Source organism: Volvox carteri, assembly GCF_000143455.1.
Source record: "Volvox carteri f. nagariensis unplaced genomic scaffold VOLCAscaffold_16, whole genome shotgun sequence".
Classification (NCBI taxonomy): Eukaryota; Viridiplantae; Chlorophyta; class Chlorophyceae; order Chlamydomonadales; family Volvocaceae; genus Volvox; species Volvox carteri.
In genome coordinates, this window is record NW_003307559.1 from 1,942,426 (window position 1) to 1,964,200 (window position 21,775).

Sequence of the window (21,775 nt, forward strand, 5' to 3'; positions counted from 1 at the left end):
AGGTGGCTCGGGAGTTGGGTGGGTTTGCGCCCTTCGCTTTCCTCTTCAGCACATGGAGGGCCTTGAGGGACCTTCACTGCACTTCACAGAGATCGTCAACCGACATGCGACACCTCGGCGACCCCCCCCCCTCACCCTCACCCTCACCCTCACCGCGCACCCGGGCCCCAGCTGCTGCGGCTGCGGCTGAAACTATGGTAACGAAATTGTCTGAAGCCAGGCGACATCCTCCCAGGCCTCCAGGACACCTCCCCCCCAGCGCACCCCCGCCCGGGCTCCCGTAATCCCGGCTTATGCAACACCACCCATGATACCCTCTTCCTTTGTTGACCCAAGAGTCCTCAAGGAATGGAATGCCGCGACTCCCTAGGGAGCTTACCCCCCCTAGGGGGGGAACCCCGCGGATGCAGAAACGTCTCTGTTGAGAGAGCACCTCGTCGACCCCGTTTGTGGAGTCACCGCACCACCGGGATTTATGCGTCTACCTGGCTTGTGGGCATTGCCGCGCTGCCATGGCCTCCTTTCCTACTTACGTAGTCTTGCTTCTTCGAGGTACGAATCCAGTCGTGCAGGTGAAATCCCGTCCCTCTCCCTCTCGCCTTACTTCCACCAACACCCTCCGCAACAGACTGATCAGGGTACACAGGTAGACAGGTGCACAGGTACGCAACCCAACGGGCCAAAAATACACCATCAACTCCAGTAGGTGATTTTGCACTGCATGTACACAGTATATGCATGCACTGCATGTAAGCCTGTGCTCATTCATGATTGCAGTACACTAAAACAGTTCAGGGCTGTCGAGTGCCGATGCCGCCTGACCCCGCCGCCGTCGCATCTTCCTGCGGGTTGCCTTGCAGCGGCGGGAACTGCGCCTGTGTGGTGTAGAGTGCGGGTGAGCTGGTGTTGGTGATGGCGTTCCTGCAGCAGGGGATGAGGGGGGGATGCCGGCGGCAGGTGAGGGCGGTGGAACCTTGGGTGGATGTGGTGATGCTGGAGATGATGTAGAAAATGGGGATAGCGATGATAGAACCGGAGACGCCCTGGAGGACCTGTTTTGGGGTTCTCCTATCACCGGGGAAGGGGCGGGAGACCCGTTGGATTTGTGGTTCCGGTAGTATTACCATTACTTGGATGTGCAGCAGCGGCACATGGCGTGGCACCGCAGGGCGACGATCCTGGCAGCCTGGCGCGGGAGCCCCTGCCTGCACCCCCGTAGTCTTGATGAGAGTCCCGCACCCACCAGCCCACAACCCCATATCACCCGGCCACCTATACCAGCGCCAGACCCACCCACCCACCCACCACACGATAATCTCCCGGCCGTCCACATCCGTGAGCCGTAGGTCCAGGGGCAGACTCGGCAGTCCACTGTACTCCCACTGAGCCCCCACCGTGTTCCGCATGTCACGCCAAACAGGGCCGCGAAGGGTGCCGGTGCAGCCGGGCACGAGACCGCTAGCAGCGGAGGGGGAGGAGGAGGGGGAGGAGGAGGGGGAGGAGGGGGAGGCAGCAGCGGTGCCGGCGCCTTCCTCTTCCGCCGGTTGTGGCCTCGGGCAGTGTGCAATGGCCGCCGCCGCAAGGCCGTTTCCCGCCACGTTGCGGGCGCTGAGACGCAGCCAGCCACCCGCGCTGGGCCGGAAGGCGCTCACGTAGATGCTGATGTTGGTACCTGTGGTGACGGGTGCGGAACGAAGGATGGGGAGAGAAGGGATGAAGCGCAGAGACGGGACTTGGGGTAAACTGGTAAAAAAAGGACTAATGCACGTTTAAGAACACACCACAATGTTACACCATAAAACAAGTGCGCGAACTCAAATCTTGCCAAAGGGTTAAAGCGCAAGGCCCGAAATAACGTTAGAAACAAACAAACGCACCTTGCCAGGGGCAGGCGACGGTACGGTAGGTGATGTTCATGATGCCGACCCGCGGGTCGGCCAGCTGCGAGAAGGCATCCACATGAAGGTTCAGGTCCAGGGGGTCACAGGAGTTGCACGTGTCCGCGACTGACAGCAGCAGTCGTCCGGGGCTGACGATGCCGAGGTCGCCGGAGGGGGGCAGATCTGAGGGCGGCGGGGTGAGGCTTCGGGAAGCTTCCGGATGAGTGCAGGCCGGGCTGCTGTCCTGCAGAGGGAGCTCCAGTGGGGGGAGAGTAGTAGGGAGAAGGACAAGGCAGTGGAGGCGGTAAGCGGATGCGGCGAAGACGGGGGGGTGTTGTGGGTTTCCCTGAACTACTGCGAGGCTGCAGGAAATTGTATCCAGTACAGGATTGAATCTTATTCAGCAGGGGTTCAGTGTGAGAAGAGCGTGTACGGCAGTAAGGAAGGGTATTGGCTAACACGCGTAGTGTCGTTGGAGTATTGGAACGGGATTCGGTTAGAAGATGGTTGTGCGATAACGGTCTCTAAGAAGTTACGGAGCTGTACGGGGGTATTGTTATCAAATGGAAGGCTCTACGGGCCCTTGCGGTTATCCTGCCTTATTGCGGCATGCTCGTAACCGTACTGCAAGGTATGTCCGTATCTTGCCGTACGCACGAGTATTTTACCTCTGCACAGACCACCTCGAGACATGTACCGCAGCCCGACAGCGGCCGCCGCGTGGCGAGAGGGGAATCCGGGGAAATACCCACAACGTACGGCGAGCTCAGAGGGCCGTAACCGCAAGAGTTGTTGCTGAGCGTTATGGCCTGTACGACAAAGCATACCAGACGAACAGGAATGAATAACAAAATCTTTTACGTATGGACAATTTGTTGCACTGGAGGATGCTTGATGGGGGGTGGCCGGGGCCGCGGCAGCGCTGATTTTTTTGTTGAAGGTTCAATAACTTTTTGTAAACTTAAATTCCTCAATCGTGAGGCGGCGCTAGGAGAGCCTCCGCCACCAGCACCTCCCGCTCCTCTCCGGGAAATGACTACACTGCACCGGAACATGCTATCTGCAGGAAAGTTAAACGTAGCTGCTCCGCCGTCCAGGCCGCACTCTGTCTGAGCTAAGCTAGCCCTGTAGTCATCGACAAACCCCAAGAAAACCCCACAATATTTAATATATAATAATCCAGGCTCATGGCCCGGCGCACTCCGCCCTGCTTGGTTTTGTCAGAAATACCCTAAACACCTTCCCGGCTTCCGGTAATGGTCTTTTCAGGACCATTCTACCCACAAGTGCGGTCCCGCGTTTTGGCATCTGGCCGACTGGAGTGGCTCAAGGAATCAGTTTCTATCGGTAAATCCATTCTTTTTTACAACGGGGCCGAACCCCTCTCCCCTCTCCCCGGTCGATTGCATTCCTTTAAAGAAATTTACGTATCTTTTACAACGAATTGGGTCACGGCCACAGCGACCAGACATGCAGCCCCAAAGATTTCTTTGCCATCCTGGGAAATAGCGAGTTCAGGATATTTGTGTGGTCGGCCGTACGACACCATCCTTGTACCGACAATGCCCAAATACTCACACTCACCTCTCCACTGTCACCGAAACGGAAGCCTCGAGCAGTAACAGGTACTGAGAAGTTGGTGCCCTTAGCCCACGCGCCCAGTGACGCCGTCAGGCTAGCGTTGCTGCCGCCGCCGCTCACGGCACTACTGCCGCCACCGCCACTGACGTCGCTTATGGCACTACTGCCGCCACTGCCACTGACGTCGCTTATGGCACTACTGCCGCCACTGCCACTGACGTCGCTTATGGCACTACTGCCGCCACCGCCGCCGCTTACGGCACTTCTGCTGCCACCGCCGTTACCGCCTCCGCCTTTTGCGATGCCGGGAATCGCAATCTGCAGCAGCTCACGGTGGCCGGTGCCTCCGCCGCCGCTAATGCCGCCGCTAAGAGGCGCCTTTCCTTCAGCTGCAGCTGCAGCTGTTGAAAACAGAACGGGGAAGAGCAGCAGCAGCAGCAGCAGCAGTCCCGAAAGCGACATTCTTGCAGACGCTTTCAAAATGATGATTCCGGAGCTGGTGGTGCGAAAGGAGCTGCGATGCTGTCCGTTTGGTAATCGCGATTTTGGAGATGGAGAGTGCCTGCTGCTGTGTGATGACGCCATATCTTGTTTCTGGGGTGGAAAGGCTGCGCAAGGGCGCGGGTCCGCAGTAGATTTCGTAGGCTCCGGAACCAGGAAAGCTGTGAGGTGCGTCACAAGGTGCCCCTGAATTGTTATGCAATGCTTAGATTCTGCTGCGTAGCTGGGACGCCGGTGGTAGGGCCCGTGACGTGCGTATCTTTCAAGAGCGCCCACACTTTCGCACGAAACCAGTCAGTTTTGTTGTTGCTTTGTCGGACTTTGAGGAGAGGTCCTGGAACAAAGGCTGCACAAAGCTCCGCTGTATTTTATGTTTTCAAGGGGCGTCCTGGTATCCTTATGGTCAAGAAAGGAAGCGTCAGAGGCGCTCCACAGGCGGGAGGTGCGCCTCCCCAGGCGCGTAACACAGCGCGGTGAACAGCGCCTTGCAAAAGCGACCGCAGCCCAGGCAGCAAAAGCGAGGGCTTGCGGACCTGCGTGACCTTGGCTGCGTTCCCAGCTGGAGCTCCTCTGTGTTCGCGCGCACAAGGGTGAGCAACCAGGCAACGTACTCGCAAAGTGCCCCACAAGTTGCGATTATAACAAAAGCACTTCCGGGGTCCGTCATGTATCGCATGAAGCTATCGTCTTTTGGATTGCAGCGTGTCGGGTGAGGAGGTTTGATTATTAAGCCCTTTTGCTGCCGTGACCTTCCGTAACCGCGCTACGAGGTAGATATCGCGTCATCAACACGCACACATCGGTGGAGACATCGCTAACAGAGATCGATTCGATGTGTACATTTTTTCTGCGCTATGCGTGACTGAAGGTGCCTGCCGTTAAAAAGCCTTGAAAACCCCAAAGCGAAAACCTAACAGTCACTTTAGCATGAAATTGTCCACGTACGCCAAGTTGTATCTGATTTCTACCTTTGCATAAGCTTTTCCTTGCTGCTACGGTAGTGCAAAGAGGTCGGCGAATCCTGCGTACCGCAAGCCAAAATTATGCCGAGCCCCTTGGCTGTGGGTCAAGCAGGAATGCGCCCCTGCCTGGAGTCTGTTAATTTTCTCTTGCGACAAGTAGAGCCGATCCCGCAGCTTTGAATAGGCCAGTCACCAAATCGCATATCTGGTGAAAAGAGTTCCGTCGGATATGGGCATGTGGGGCGAGCGAGCGAACGCGCGAGTCAGTCATTCCGCTACGAAACCATGCCATTCGCAACCTCCTGAACAGCAGCATACGTCGACTTGGAGACAGATTAAGTCCTGGATGTTAAGGCCATGATGGCCCACCTCCCACACACCTCCCCGACTCTTTCTCCTCCCCCCTCATCAACACCGCAGTAGCCTGATGTCCATCACGCCCTGCTGCTGCCGCAATCAGTTGAAAAAGGAAAAGCCTTCCCCCAATCCCTTTCCCTCCCCCACCTTGACTCTCTGTCCCCATGCTTCACCCCCCAGGTGCCCCTCTCGGCCACCCCCCACCACCCACCACTGCATGCCTCCCATACAAACAAGCACGACGGAAACCTAATCGCTTGCCGTACCGCTGAATGATCCGCATCTGAGCCGCATATGTATCTATTAGGTAAACCGTGAGTCCGGGAATAATCACAATCAATATCGGCAGGTCAACATACAAACGCGACCTCTTACAAGTGCACACAGCTGACACACACACACATCTCCCCACCTCCCAATGCCCGCTAATACGCCCCCCCACACCCTCTCCCCCAGCTGCCTAAAGGGCCCCGCGGATCGTATATACCCGTACAGAGTGATCCTCTGAGCCGCTGGCCAGCTGAAGTTGGCCACCTCGCTCAGAGTCCGCTGGCGCCGCCGCTGCCGTCGACTCCTCGTCCCCCTCAGGTACGGCAGTTGCCGTCCCCGGTGCATTGCGCCAGCGGAGTCGCCGTACAGCTGCCACGTGACGCCACGGCTCCCCAGCCGTCCACTGGAGCGAGGCTACGACGCCACCTGCAGCCACCACAGCGCCACCTGCACCTGCACCTGCCGCCGCCGCCGCCGCCGGTACCAGCAGCCGCCAGAGCTGCACAGAGCCGTCTTCCAAGCCAACCGCCAACAGGTGACTTCCCGTAGCATCACCTGCAGGCCCTACTACGCTACAGCCGCGGCGCGGAGCAAAGGCAACAGCAGTAGCAGCACATGTAAACTGCGGCAGCGTCGTCGCCAGCGTCGGCGTCACCTCCCCCGTACCGTCACCGCCACCGCCGCCAGGCCACCGCCACACTTTGACCGTCTCGTCCCGTGAAGCGGTTGCAATCAGTTGCTCGTCCAACGACCAGCCCACGCTCCAGATCACGCGCCCGTGTGCGCCCTTGACCCGACACACCAACTCAAAAGAAACCTCCCCCTCCTCCCCTTCCCCCTGCTGCTGCTGCTGGCGGCGGGGGCCGCTGCAGCAGCGAAAGATCGAGAAGGTCCTATCTCTGCTCGCCGCCGCAAGGAGTGTCCCCGACGGGCTCCACTCCAGCTGGGTGACGGTGTGGGTGTGCGCCCGCAGCTGGGCCACCGACCTCCATGACCGGGTGCACCAAATCCACACGGCGGCAGTAGAGGCGGTCTGTGTGCGTGTAAGTATGTATGTGTGTGCGCATTTGACGTACACCGGGCGGGTAACGGGGGAAAACCAGAATGGGGGAGAGGGGGGAGGAAATGGTTGAAGGGAGGGAATGTTGGGGGGATGGTATTGGGGTAAGCAATGGAAGGTGGGGACTGGGGACGAGGGGAGATGTATGATGCAGAAAGGTCAGCAAAGCAAGTGACTCCCGTTCAGTGCACCCAGGAGGGGGAGAGGGTGTTTGCGGGGGTTGGGGGATGGGGCCTTGGTGGTGGTGGTGGTGGGGTGTTGTTCCAAGGGAAGGTGTGTGTGCGTGTGTGTTACACCTCCTGGTGTAAGGTGTAACGTAGGGGCCCACACGAGCCCTGAGGAGGGGCCCAAGAGCCAGAGGGCCTAGGGCTGTATGAAGTTGAGAACGACACACAATAAAGACTATTATCCTAACACTCAGTACGAGAAAAGAAAAGAAAGGTGTGTTGAACTACTGTGTTGAGCTACCCAGCTACTGGTATGCCGTGGCGAGGTGCGCCTACCTGCCATTACTGACCCTCGTTAGCTAGGCACTGGGGCTCAACACAGTAGTTCAACACACCTTTGTTTTGTTTCTCGTATTTAGTGTTAGGATAATAGTCTTACGATTCTGATGCGTTGTTATATATTTCAGACAGCCCTAGGCCCTCTGGCCCCTGCACCTCCAGCTCATATGGGCCCCTAGAGGATATGCCTTCGGAGAATAACACAACGCCAGAAGGTGAGACATACACACACACATACACCAAACGTACATGCTCTCGTCTTCCACGACTTGGAGCTCGCAAAAAACTTGCAGATCCTCTACCCAAGCGTGCAACCCCCCCATACGCTCTATTTGCTCCTAGCGGCCAGCAGCAGAAACGAAAACGCCTTAGCGAGCGAGGGAGCGAGCGAGGTGACCCGGTGTAGGGCCCCGGTGGCCGGATCCGGGGCCAGTGAGGTGTGTGAGGGGGTTGTTATGCGCGGAGTCAACAGGGCGGTGACGGGGCTCACCTGGGCCTTACACGCGGAAGCTAGGTAGCGGCCGTCCGGGCTGGCGGCGGCGCAAAACACGTCATTGCCGTGGCCGTACAATTTGTGTGTTTCGGGCCACAGTGTGTTTTGCGCGAGGTGCTCCTCCAGGGGGGGTTCACTCACCACCTTGGGATTGGGGGGTGGGTGGATGGGAAAGTTGGGGGGTTTGGGGGGTGGGTGGGGGAACAAGAGGCATTATGTGAAAAACACAAAAGGGCCCGGGGGGGTTGATTTGGGACATCGTAGGGAGGCTTTGGTAGCAGCTCGAAAAGAACCCAGACACCCCTCAAAGGCAATTCTGTCCGTCCCCAGACGCTAATATTCACCGCATCTGCTTGCATGCAGGCAAACACGTATGCAGACGCTCTGAGTGATAAACGCACAGAATTACATACATTCATATATTCATGTACATATTCATACACATATACATACATTGTTAGCGTGTATATCGGTAAGAACCGATAAGTCACAGTACGGATTCGCTCCGCCAAGGTCTGGGCTCTTACCCAAGTAAAAGACTAACAAAAATGTATATGTTTCTGAGACTCTCCTTTAAAGGACATTCCAACCCAGACTCCCGAGTATAAAGACTCGTTGCTTAGGAGGCCGCAAATAGGGGGGTCCTTGTGAAGCAGCTGCCCGCGTTTCCAAAGCACGTGTGGTGTTGGATTGGGGGGGGAACGAAGAATAAGGCCTAGGTTCAAGTTCCCTGTCGCGCGTTGATGGCCATGCCAGAACAGGCAACATGATGGGTGAACTTGCACGCTACCAACTTGCCCCCGATGACGAGACGGGGCGACATAGAAAGGAGCGCAGCGGGCCCCCCCCTATCCCCGAACGCTCACGCAATAGACCATCCCAAGCGCTGTTGTCCGTATGGGCATCAGCCGCCGTTCACCCACGAGTTAAGGTCGGACATGTATGCACCGTGAATGAAACCCTAAGTGCGACCGTGCCCAAATACAACAGCACTGCCCAATGTCCAGAAGCCTAGCGCCGAAAGCTGTTCCATGCCAACAACGGCGTCCATGTTACTTGCACGGTTCCGAACGACTTATCTGTTCTGTTGTTTAAGTTGAGTAAGTTATATTTTTCCGCGCAAGTTTGTAATCTGACTTTACGTTGAACAAGGGGCTGTATGCATTGCGCTACCGAATCCGCGCCCGTTTGCTTGCGCAAACTGCCGCTTCGCCAAACGCTTCCTCTTCCCGCGGCCGTTTCAAGCGCCCAGTCTTGCAAGCTACGTTGTTTGCTTTCTGTGCTTTCAGTTACGGCAAAGCAGGCACCCCACTGTCCGGGCTGCATGCCGCGTGCGACTGTGGCCAGCATGCCCTCCTGCGCACAGCACTGACGCACCGCGGCCTTTCTTCGCCAAGAAAATTTATATACACTTGTACACGCGCATTTTGCGAATCGCACGCGCGCATCCGCGCGTTAAAATTCGGGACTGTCTTTGGGCCGTCTTGTACGGTCTGTTTATTCGGCACAGTACGACCGGACACATTTGTGCGAGGGGCTGCTTAACAACTTCTGTCGTACGATGTCTCTTCGGATCTACATCGGTTGTCCAAACCGATGTGTCTGTAGGTATCTCAAGTGCGTGTCATTCCTTATTCCTTAATTAGGAGTCACTTTATCAACTCCAAGATACTCGTAGACTATTCATTGATCAGCCTTAATCAAGAAGTCATGTCTTAATCGCTTTACGATTTAGCTCTGTGGCGCTGTAACATACATACATACATACATACACACATACATACATACATACATACATACATACATACGCACATTCGTACCTGGGGCGCCGCGCAGGGCACTGTGTCGGGGCCGTCGGTGTAGTCCCCTCCCCCCATACCGCTGCCAACACCTGAAAGGGGGGGGTCCGGCAGGCGTTTTAGTTTGGGTTTTAATTTGGGTTTTAGTTTGGCTACAGCCTACAGCAGATTAGTCGAGCACATTATGATCGTACGGGTCGGGCCACATCAGGACGTTTCTAGGGTCCCGGAGCAATGAGGAGACCCGCAGTCGCCCCATCACAATTTCCAAGCATCCTAACAACCTAACCGCCCACCCATACACACATGCATATCTCCCCCCCTTCATCCCCACCAACACCAACCTGCATTTCCCCCCTCCCCCGCCTGGCTCTCATCCACTGCCTTGTTGGACAGTCCCAGTGCCGCTATAGCCGCTCCGAAGCCATGACCCCGCCGGTTCTCCGTACGAATGGCGCGACCCCCGGGACTGTCCTCTCCGCCACGCAACGCAACCAGCGTGTCAACGAAGGCCTTGGAAACCGAGGGCGACCAGCCGGAGGGAAAACAATGGATTTAAATTTGACGTACTAATACGAAGTTTTATTAATTCGATAAAAAAATCTATCATGTAACCATATAATAGAGGTATTGAGGTGAAATTAAAAGGCTATTGAGTCACCAAAAAGGTGGCTGCAAGTGTTATGCGGCAGGAGGAGAAATGCAAAAATAAAATCTAACCTCTTAAGACATACCCACACATATATGTAGAGACATATATACAGGCATACATACCTGCGGCGCCTCCAGCACTCGGAGAACCTTTTCCTCCGACCCGCTGACGTACATGTAGTGGCTGCCCGGGGGGGTGGGTACGGCGGCCACACACCGGAAGTCGTGACCGTGAATCTGGGGAGAGACAGAGGGGGAAGGGGAATTAAAACACACACGCACACACGCGCGGGGAGGGTAAAAAGCACCGGGGGCAGATGTGCACACGCGCTACAGCGAGATAGTGCGAGGCGGCGGCCGAAGGGGAGGAGGTGAGAGCCGGGAGAACATCCTCACTAGGTAAAAATATACATTCGAGGTAGGGGCGGATGGAAATCCAGGCTGCCTAAACAGGCAACCTAGATATTTTTCACTCCCTGGATCCCATCCCCCCAAAACCCGTCAGCTAGCAGCCCCCTGCAGCAGCCTCGCGGTCCGCCTCTACGACAGCCCACCCCTACGACAACATCAAGAACACATACGACCATGTCGTACCTCGTACACAAACAGTGATACACGCACCTGCGCCCTGGCCACCTCGCACCAATGCAGCACACCGCCGCCGCCGCCCTCTCCTCCTCCTTCCTCCTGCTCTCCCTGCCGCCGCCTCCACACCACCTCCGAGTGCACTCGGGCCGTCTGGTCCTCCGACACGCTGATCAAGCAGCCGCCATCCAGCCCCCAGCACACGTCCAACACGGCTCCGAAGTGGCCTCCCAGGGCGTGACGGGGGAGCCAGGCGCGACCCCTGATGAGGTGGTTGGAGGTTGAGGTGGTTGAAGTGGTTGATTGGGGTTGTTGCCAGAGGTGAAGGGCGCCTGAGGGAGCAAGGGGGGGGCCGGGCAGTTGAACGGGGTTTGAAGGGGGAGTTGAAAAATGGGGAGTCATACGGTGATGTTGCAAAAAGAAGGGAAGGATCATCTGCCGACCCATTTCCTTAGCTTCATGTAGCTTTCGACCAATACATGCAGGGAGGGGGCGAGAGTTAGGAAAGGAGGTGGCGCAAGGCGAGAGGGGGAGGCAGGGGAGGGGTCGGGTGACAGTGATAGTTGAGTTGACAAAACAAGAACAGCTCACCAAAGGGGGGGCCGTGAGAGGGGGGCGTATAATCAAGGTGGCAGCACCCGTCACACGGTCACCTGGCTCCGTGATGTACGACGACGTAATGTTCGAAGATGGCCCAAATGTTTGCAATGCACAAACAGTCCACACACGTGCACTCACGTACATACGTACACGACACAGAGACAGACACACACTGGAAATATCCCCGTCCGAGAAATGCATGCATTACCTGTACCACACACTTTCTTTCTGCTGGGCTCCCTCCACAGAACCCCTTTCCCCCCACAGGCACGTCAGCTGCTCTCCTTTATAACCATGTCTTCATGCATTACCACATGAGGCAACGTTCGAGTTTTCTTTGGGACAGTGCTGCAACGCTTCCAAGCGCATGCCACAGGCCGGCCCTTCTCCCCCCTCCCCCCCGGCTGCCTGGCTCACCCGTAAAGCCGTGAGCCAGGATGGCCGCTCCCCGGCCCCCCGCTAGTGGACCCCACACGCCGCCAAAGTAACCCAGACACGAGGCGCCCGCATCCCCCAAACTGGCCTCGTTCATCCACAAGCCGCTGGAGGACTGGGGGGGTGAGGAGGGAAGGCGACCCCGGGGGGCGTGGAGGAGGGGAAAGTCAAGGAAAAGGAAAACAACTGCCAGCAACCACAGGGGGAAGAGGGGGAATGTTTATCAGAGTGTAAAGGGACTAAAAGCTATTAAAAACAGCACCCGGGGGGGTGCATGTCTATACGTCTGTCTGCACGTGTGTAGATGGGTAATATTCTGGGTACAAGAAACACGCACACGTGCACTTGAGAGAGCGATGAAAGCTGCCGATGGTGAGCCGGTGAATGTGAAACACACGCGTGTGCTCCGAGACACATTAACTAGCTAAGCGCCAATAAGACGGCCCCCATCCCGGGCGGCTCCCCGGCTGCTTGGAGGCTTTGGCCTTACTCCCCGCCCACCAGGTCTCTAACCCCCCTCTCGCCCCCCTTCTGACAAACACACCTGATACCTCCAGATGATCATTGTCCGGTCCATGGAGGCGGTCAACAGTGCCGTACTGGAGCGAGTGTGATGTACGACACCCCGCCGATGCTGGTGCTCCTGCTGCTGCTTCGCTTCCGCTTCTGCTACTGGTGTTGTTGTTGCTGTTGTTGTTGGTGGTGGAGATGGTGGTATAGGAGCCCACTGCAGTCCGTGCACCCAGTCTTCATGGCCTATGAGGAGGGCCTCGCAGGTCGCTACGTAGCTGGGGCGAGAGGGGGGTGTTTCCAGGGGGGGGAGGGGAGGGGGAGAAATCGGCATCTACAGATGTGGGTGAGTGGATGGGGTGAGCGGTAGAAGGTCGAGAACGATACACGAATGCGGGCGCGTGACTTGGGACCGCCCCCTCTGGCCCCCTCTCCTATGCCCGTGGGGGCGCTTCCCTTACTTCTATTCCTTTTCCCTCCTTTCCTCCCCTCTCTTCTCCTCTCCTTTCCCCCAGTCTCCCCTCCCTCCTCCCCCTCCCCCCGCCGCCAGGCTGACCGGGTCTTGTTGGTATCCACATGGGGCTTGGGGGCGTAGCGCTGAATGAGCGCCGTGAGAGGATCGGATCCAAATCCAAGTCCGGATCCAGGTCCAGCAGGGGAGAGGGGCCCTGCAGCCGCATTGTCGGCAGTAGCACCACCACCACTCGCCACAGCACCACCGTGTGGCAACAGCGGCTCCGGCTGTAGCTTCCAGATGCGGCCGTACCTGTTTGGCCAGACGTTATCACGCATGGCGCACATTTATACATACATACATACATTGCATACATACAGAGGGGCTCACAAAAGCTCCCAATAGGGACTCTGAGCTCCTCACAAATGCCCCCAAACCCCAGTCCCCCGCTTCCCCTCCCCCACCCAGCACCCCGCCCCAACCCACGCCCCGCCCGCACCTGTCCTGAGAGACACTCGCCAGCAGCAGCTGGGGCCCCCTGCCCCCGCTACCACTCCTCTCCTCATCCTCATCCTCTTCCACACAGCAAAATGCCACACCTCGTACCCAGTTTTCATGACCCTCCAAAACACAGGCGGGCATGAAGCGAGGTGCCCCGGCGCCGGGTGCGCCCGGTGCTGGCAGTGGGGGTCGTAAGTAGAGGTGTACTTTGCGGTCGGTGCCACCGGTAGCCAGCAGCGTCCTGTGGTGCGGTGTGGTGGAGGGGGCGGCGGCAATAGCAGCTGGCAAAGCGAGGGGGGAGTGACGGTGTACGAGTGGCTCTCTTAACAGTTCCATTACATCACATACGCACATACATCCTACTCCTAATCGCCGTCCTGTCCCTTACCCATACATACATACATAGGCAGGCGGCTGGCAGAGGTTAAGGCCTGACTTCTGCTCCCAGTCGACCCAGTCGACCCGGGTCCAAATCCGCCTGCCGGCTCCTCGGGTGTTTGAGGAGTGATGAAATGGGAGGTGGCCCCCCATCTTATGGACGGTGTAGGACGTGATAATATCAACTTGCGAGCTGACCAGGAACTAAGTTGATGCGCCGTTGATCCGCTAGATTTGGTTGGATGCTGGTGGTGAGTTGCCGAACCCAACGAATACATTCTGAAGTCGGATGGGGTGACGGATTAGGGTGCCCCTCTAGCAGGGGAGAGCAGGGACTGCCCCGGGAAAGGGGGCCGCTGGCGAAGTTAACCACCCTGTAACAACATACATACATACATGCTGGTGGTGGGTGCGGAACCTGAGTGATCCACTGAGAGGTTGACTAGGGTGACTGGATGAGGGTGCCCCGAATACCGGGGAAGGCAGGGTTTCGCCGGGTAGCTGCCACGGGTGAAGATATGTCCCCTTGTTCCACACATCGTACATACATACATACATACATACATACATACATACATACATACATACATGCAAACCCCGGTTTGCTTGAGTTCCATGCAGGGTTTCCATTCGTACCTCCACTCGACACAGAGCGCGTCTGGGTGGTCCCGCTGGCCTACCTAGACAGTGAACACCGCAGTCCGCGTCCCTCATCCCTCACCGCCCCTACACTCCTGACATCCCCACCCGCTTAAAACACCCCACCACCACCTCCTGAACCCCCGCCCCCGCGCACCAATCTGGGTCCAGAGGCAAGTGCGTCATGGCCGCCGTCGTCTGTACCTTGCTGCCCACGTGGATATGCTGGTCCAGCCGCCACTGAGATTGGCCGTACAAACCCGCCGCCGGGGATAAGCCCCCCTGGCCGGGCGCTCCGGCGGCCCCCCTACCGCGGCTGCTGCTGCTACTGCCGTTGCCGGTACCAATCGCCTGTGGGGACGACTCCGACTCCCCCGGTACGCTACTGCCGCCGCGGGCGGCAGTAGCAGTAGCATGGCCGCCGCCATCACCGCCGCCGCAGGCCCATACGAGGACGTCCGAGTCGCCAGCGGTGCTCACCAGCAACAGCCGAGACTCGCTGTAGCTGTAGCTGGAGGCATTGACGCCGATGCCGCTGGCGCCGTCCTGGGCTGCGACTGCTACTGCTGTTGAGCTACAGCGGGAGGGCTCGGGTAGCCGGTGGATGGCTACGGAGGTTACGGGTGCCGTATGGCCTTTCAATACGGCAAGGCGCCGCCAGGAGGGCGCGGGCTTGGGGGAGGATGGGGAGGGGGAGGCGGCCCTTTCAGCGCTCTGGGGGCAGTCGTGTGTGTCCGGGTAGGTCACCAGCCAGCAACAGACGGTGTTGTCAGCGGAACCGGACAGCAGCAGGTGCTGGTTCGGGGGAAGATCCGGAGTGGCTGCGGGGAAGGGTGTACGATACGGAGGGAAAGAGGAACCGGCGGAAGCAAGAGGGAGAAAAAGTAGGAGGGGGAGTCTGAGGCAGAGGGGTAAGGGGGAAGGCGCTGCTGCTTTTGGTGGACATGGAAGGGAGGTCGGAGCGCCGGGAGCAAGAGGTGATGGAGGAGTGGCTAGGGTTACGGAGGATGGACGTTGGGACCCAGGGGAGCTAATGCAGGGTGTAGGTAGAGTGGCCCAGAGTGCGCCTCGGAGTGATGTTTGAAGTGCTGCTTTTCCTTTTCAGGGTAACGAACGCCCATGCTTTGGGTACGAGCACACCTTCGCGGGGCACCCAGTGCACGCAATTCACCATTCCGGTGTGTCCACATATTGTTGATACCACCTTGGCCGACTGCGTTTTTGTGCAGAGAAAAAAAAGGGTTGGCGATTGGCGCGCAGCTGTCGTTCCAGAAAGCAAAGCCAGTTGCCTAGCTTGGTACGGAAGGTTATTTTTTGCTTTCTTTTCTGCCAGTATGCTGTTACCTCAATGTCATAGAGCGCGATCATATGGTGGGCTGCATAGGCAACGCCGCCATGCTCGCCCCAAGCCAGCGCGTTGACAACTCGGTTGACACCGACACCTATGTAGTCAAGGTTAACATCCATGGTTGGGAAACTGGATGCGGATTGACCGCAGGATAGTTATGAGAAGCTTCAATCTTCTGAATGTTGGCAAATTCGGACGTTCAGCATGCTCGTAGTCCGTCTATGGCGGGAAAAAAAGGTCCTCGAGGTATACAGGACTTGCATCGGATTTGTGTGACTACGCAAATTGTACTGTTGGGTTCCTGCCAACGGTTGTACCGCACGGTACTACTGCCTCCGGAGGGCATAATATCATTAGACAGTCTGCCTCCCATGCTTCCCCGTGTTACATCCGAAAACACAAGGAGTTACCGCCAATACGCACAGCAACCATGTCATGACGTCGTATCCACGCAGGCAGTAACAATGGAGTACGGCCTAAAACTATGCCCAACCGTCCACACCAAACTTCGCGTACCACGAAAAGCCGCAAACTGGATTCCGCAAACAGCCGGTACAAGCCCCAATTCTCCATCATCCATTCATGCCCTTAACCCATTTCCTCCAATGCGCCCATGCATTCCATTCTCAAACCGTCCAGTTGCACAGCACAACCACGACCAGCCATCCGCTGCCCTGAACAGACTGTCAACAAGAAGTAGTCAACCTGGCGGCTTCTAAACTCTACGGAGGGAAATGCTGCTCCTGTTGCTGTTGTTGCCCATAGCCATTGTGTTGCTGCTGCTGTTGCTGCTGCTGTGGAGGCGGGGGCGGCAGGACGAACTGCAAATTGAGCCGCAGCCGCGACAGCACCGCGGGAAGCGACGAAATGATGGGGCCGTACCGCGGTATATTGTCGTACAACTCAAAAACCGGCACCGCCACGAGCTTCATGTTCTTGGGGACCTGCCAACCGGGAGAGGACCGTGGACCATAGGATGTCTAAGGCGGGATATCAAAAAGACAACTGCGGGGGTAGTCAGGTCCCGGGGTGACGGTCCCAGGGCTACATGGGTGTTGAGGGTTGAGGATTCCCTGGCAAACCCCATCCAAACCCAAATCAGCTCCCAGCAAGCTATCCATACCGCCATACTCCATACCCATCCACCCACCGCGAATACGCAGCGCTCGGGCAGCTGTACCACAAACAGCTTGCGGCACTCCTTGGGCCGTGTGATGTGTGGCGGGACGTAGGGGTAGAACATGGTGTCGAAGTTGGGCCGATAGAAGACGCTCAGGACCTGCACCGAGGTGGCAGGACGAGGTAACCGCGTGAACCCCGCTGGAGGAAAGGAGGGCGCTGGAACTCCTGTGGTAAGGAAAACATGACCTGGAACAAGACGAGAGCTGAAGCAGGGGGATTAAGTAGAGGTTGGAAGATTTGGGAAGGGAAGGGAAGGGATGGGAAAGCGACGCAAGATAGTGGAAATAGTGAACGACATGGTTGACTTAGCAGGGGCTCGTATAAGGATTGGGAGTGGAGCAAAAGGTGGTGCTGCAGAAGAAACGAGTGCCCCTGGTGATCGCACGGTGAAGAGAACCTTCCGTGTGGACTTTGCACGGCTCATGGGGCGTAACCTCTCGGCCCCGGGAGGATATAGGTGTGAAGCTGCTTCCCAGTTTACAAAATCCTAGCACTGCATCCAACGAATGACCTCCGATTAGGGTTATCACGAACTCCTCACGCGTGCTCACCTCACCCACATCCCACACGACTTGAAGAGCCGCGTTGGTGGGTGCCAGCCGGTTGGACAGCTTGCGCCGCAGACCTTCCACTTCTGAATTGACAATGCAGGGTATCTCGACGTAAGGAGGGCAGAGCTGTGCTTTGGCGGGTGTGCGGCTTTGGACGTACCGTCCTCCCCGGGTCGCAATCGCCCCCCGGGTAGCCGGAAGAATGACTGCCCGAGCTGAAACAGAAGCACGTGTGGATGATTGTGTTCCTGTACCAGCAGGATTGCTTCCGCAGATCGTCGCATGCCCTCCTTTTCATAGCTGCATCGGCGGCCCCAAGCGACCGGGTGTCAATCCGCGAAATTTGCGCTTAGCAAGGGATCGGTCACATACTTGGCTTTTAATCGTGAAAGTCGCTCGTTTACATTTGAATCCTTCTCTAGCTTTGGTGCTTTCGTGCCGAAGCTGTAGTTGCCTACTGGATACACATTGAAAACTGGTTGGCCTCTCGAAGACATATCTCCTAGGCTTTATCTTTCTAAGTAGTTGTCGCAAGTTTGTCGCCGGTTATCACCATGATGGCGTCTAGCAATAGTCCAATCTTGCTAAAACTTCAAGTACTTATGATATTGCAAGAATTCTGAGTTTCATACAACACCTACTCATAACAAATGGCAAAGTGTTTCTCGGCTTTGACCTAACCGTTGGATGTGACACGCCGTACGCGATGTGTTTTACAGTGTTTGCACTTGCAAGGGGATTCCGACACCTTACATAGAGTACCAGAACTAGGTAAACAGCTGTGGATTCCCTGAAGGCACACGCCGCTCATCCCCCGCCACACGCCCCGTTGAAGACAGGGGCACACGAGCGCCATCCCAAGGCCCCCTTTGGTGTCATATAATAGTCACATTTCTTTGTCGAAAGCAGTAATGTTAGCTGCTGCATTAGGCAGCCCGATTATGCACAAAAGTGTCCAAGGTCACGTATCCAGAAATCGGATCACCGGTCAATTAACACAAAACGTCAATGCAATTTCCGGAAAGGAACATCTAGCCCGCGTAAGGCAATCCAAGCAAGGACAGTTATCAATCACAAGAGTGGTACACCTCAACACCGTACTAAGAAAGGTACGGCAGTCCAACGATTGGGCACCACGTAAGAAAGTCAGGTCGTGTGAATGGTGCCCAAGACTGTCAGCCTGTTAACAAATGAATATGCACGGTCAGGTAGGCAGGTAATCAAGGGTCCGTCAAGTCAAATGAAGGTTGGATCATCAAGACTATTTAAGGCTTTGCCAAATAGCCACAAACAATTCTCTGCCAAGCCCACGAATAGTTGCCATATAGACCAAAAAGACCGTATATGGTCGAGCAGAACCGCTTGCCCGTGAGATTGAGACCCTGTTGGGATCCGAAGGGCCGTTCCCCATCGGCGCACCCTGGGCGCATTGCTACGAAAAGAGACCATCGCTTTCCCTTTCTTCTTCCTTGCTTTCCCCCCTTGCGCGTGCTGCGGCCAGAGCGCTTTCAAGTTCCAGCTCAGGACAGGTGCCAACACACGCTTAAAAGGCAGAAAGGCAGGCACAACTGCGCGCAAAACACAAACAAAGATGTCCGTCAGGTGTCTGGCCAAGCACGGCAAGGCATATCCAACAACCATCTATGTACCCATCCACAAGACATTCACAAAGCATCGAAATTGGAAAAGATACATACACAATGCAGCCGCCTCCGCCGGGAGTGCCGCCTCAGCGGCTGCTGCTGCTGCTACTCTCGCACTCAACTCATCACACTCATTGCACTATCCTGACGACACCAAGTGCTCAGTACTTGAGCTTGTCGCTGAGCATTCGCCGGGCGGCCTGCAGCTCTGCCTTAAGTCGACTGTTGTCGTCCTCAAGCTTGCGCCGCAGCAACTCCAGCTCCAATGTTCTTGCGGTTGCCGCTGCCGCTGTCGCCGGCGGCGACACCGCCGACGCCACCGCCGCCAGCTTACCCCCGGCGGCTGTCCCCCCTCGAGGACTCGTCATGGGGCTGTGCAGGGCCGGCGTGGGGCTGCTAGTGCGGAGGCGGTCAATTAGCGCCTCTACCTCGGCTGCGGTCTCGCCAGCTGCAGCCGCCCGCCCTGACGCCGCATCCTTGACGGCCGCCAGCAGCAGCTCCATCTCCTCCTGTGAGCAATATCGAAGACACATAATATTCCTGAATCGTCTCGAGAGTATCTGGAAGGTATATCGAGGGAGGATAAGTTACAGACGTACAGATGAGGGAAGGACTTTCAGCATGGGCCATGAGGAGTCCATCCTCGAGCGATTATGGTCGAAACAACATCTAAACGTAGAGGCCTGCTCACAGCATGGGTGGTCGCAGTTGTAGACGCACGAGCAAACCAGTAACTATCATAGAAACGCACCCGGGATTTGAGCTCCGAGCGCAGCCACTTCTCGCACGCCTTGCGGAGATTCTTCTCGCTGCGCAGCCGCCGCCGAAGGTCATCCACCTCCACCTCGCAACGCCGCCGGAATTCGTCAACTTCCGCCTCAGCCCGCCGCCGTGCCTCGTCAATCTCGATGGCGCACCGCCGGCGGGTCTCAGCCATATCGGCCTCATACCGCTCCTATTCACAGGTAAGGCCAACAGTAGGCAGGCGGCAAACGACAACAGCAGCACGGGCACCGAGACGTCATCTTTTGATGCTTGATGTGACGCAAAAGCAGGGGACCGAAGTAGCTGAGCAAACTCAATATCACAGGCAAGGCGTCCAGTTCCTATTCCTATGCATCCAAGGAAGCTTAAATGCAATAAAGGCCTGTTTAAACGCCCCGACGGAAGTGCCATTAGAACAAGGGGCTACGTAATGGCTGAGGTGTCGCAACGCAACATACGTCACCATGCCGGCCGGCCGCGAGGTAGATTGGCAGGCCCTGGTGATCTTGCAGCACGCAAAGGGCGATAACCCCGAAGGGCTTCATGAACACACATGTGTTCTCGAGCACAGTCGTATTCAATGGAGCACCCCGTATCGAGCAGGGCCTTACCTTGACAACCGAGACGTCCTCCTTGTTTGCGCGCAGCTCGTCCTGCAGGATTTGGACCTGACGCCGCAGCTCTTCGCTTTGCTGCCGCCAATCCTCCTGCGCGACACGGCACATGTCCACGTGTGGGCGGCCTCCAGTCAGCCACCAGCAATCTTTTGACGTCCAAAGGCCGAAACATAACATTCCAAATCCGCTGCAGCAGCCCGGCGTTCTTGGCGAGGCCCAGATGAAAGTGCACGATCCCCTATCTTCCTGCTCTATGTGTGCGTGCGGCATTCGCTTCAGTCCAGGCTTCTTCTGGCGAGAAGGAACCTGAACTTTCCTTTCCCCCCAAATGCAACGTAAGTGGGCAGCCTATTCCAGCCTCCAACAAATGTCCCATACGCACCTTTTCCTTCTTCTCGTAGCGCAGCGCCATTAACGACTTGGCGGCCTCGTCGGCCTTGACGCGCACCTCCGCGCTGAGCTCGGCCTCGCGCTCGCGCACATCTGCTTCCAAGGCGCGGCGTCCCGACTCCGCACGCTCAAGCTGCATGCTCAACGATTCGCGCTCAAGGCGGACGACCCGCAGCTCCTCCGCTAGTGCTTTTATCTGGTGGGCCAGACAGGTGAAACGGCGCAGGAAACAAAAAATGACTGACGCCCAGGCCCATGCAGATTTCGGTACGCGTTAGCGAGGAACGGTGATAGCGTGCAAGCCAGGACCTTTCTATCGCTCTGGCGGGACATAAACACTTCTATCCCAGTAACTACAGTAGATGTTCGGAAGTTTGCTTGCATGTCTCAGGCAAAACCTGGTCCACCTCGCGCGCACACATACACACACATACACACACACTCACACTCACACACACAAGCCCCATGGTTGAACCCGCCCCGCAGCGCACTGAACTGACCTCCGCGTCCTTCAATGCAAGCGCCGATTCAGCCTGAGAAAGCTTGCTCTCGTATGTCCGCTTGGTGGTGGCCAGCGTGTCCCGGAGGCTATCGACCGAGCGCTCCTTTGCCCCAATAACTCGCTGCAGCTCGAGAATTTCCAATTCTTTCTGCTTAAGCTGGCTCCTGTGGATCTCAGTCGTACGCTTTAGAGCAGCATCCATCTCCTCTTCTGCTGCTTCGATAGCACGCCCAAGGCGATCGACGCTTTTCTGTACGTGCAGGGATACAATCCGAGCTCCTCAATTACCAATGAACCTTAGGAAACTAACACAAGACATACGGTATAACCCCCCAAACAAACTTGCCTCTGCACTGTTAAGCGCGGTTGAGTAAGTCTTCATCACATCCAACCCCGACCTGGGCGAAGCAATCTCTCGTAATGTCTTTAGTGGACTAAACGTTCGTTTAGGTTCCTCAAGTGCTTGTCGCAAGGCCTCCAGCTCCCTGAGCTCCTTCGCCATGTTCATGCTTCAAGTGTGTTAGAAGCTTGTGCGCAGGCTGAATTCCAAGCGCACAACGCAAATATAGCTACAAATATACGGACTAAGGTTATAGCCAAGAAGACTACAGCTGA

The 21,775-nt window shown here is 56.8% G+C and overlaps 3 protein-coding genes across 3 annotated transcripts; all 3 read right to left on the bottom strand.

The window, feature by feature from the left end:
• Positions 1-791: 791 nt before the first annotated feature.
• VOLCADRAFT_90426 (uncharacterized protein) lies at positions 792-3,923 on the bottom strand (the record flags this gene model as incomplete). The annotated part of the gene is made up of 4 exons (XM_002949969.1): positions 792-921; positions 1,306-1,672; positions 1,878-2,063; positions 3,794-3,923. The coding sequence occupies 4 exons, from the start codon at positions 3,921-3,923 to the stop codon at positions 792-794; spliced, it is 813 nt and encodes a 270-aa protein (XP_002950015.1).
• Positions 3,924-6,425: 2,502 nt separating this feature from the next.
• VOLCADRAFT_31683 (uncharacterized protein) lies at positions 6,426-7,685 on the bottom strand (the record flags this gene model as incomplete). The annotated part of the gene is made up of 2 exons (XM_002949970.1): positions 6,426-6,584; positions 7,608-7,685. Coding segments are annotated over 2 exons (237 nt in total), but the record flags the coding sequence as incomplete, so codon positions are not given.
• Positions 7,686-16,232: 8,547 nt separating this feature from the next.
• On the bottom strand, positions 16,233-17,740 carry VOLCADRAFT_59795 (uncharacterized protein; the record flags this gene model as incomplete). The annotated part of the gene is made up of 5 exons (XM_002949971.1): positions 16,233-16,454; positions 16,661-16,789; positions 17,244-17,326; positions 17,404-17,543; positions 17,616-17,740. The coding sequence occupies 5 exons, from the start codon at positions 17,738-17,740 to the stop codon at positions 16,233-16,235; spliced, it is 699 nt and encodes a 232-aa protein (XP_002950017.1).
• Positions 17,741-21,775: the final 4,035 nt, after the last annotated feature.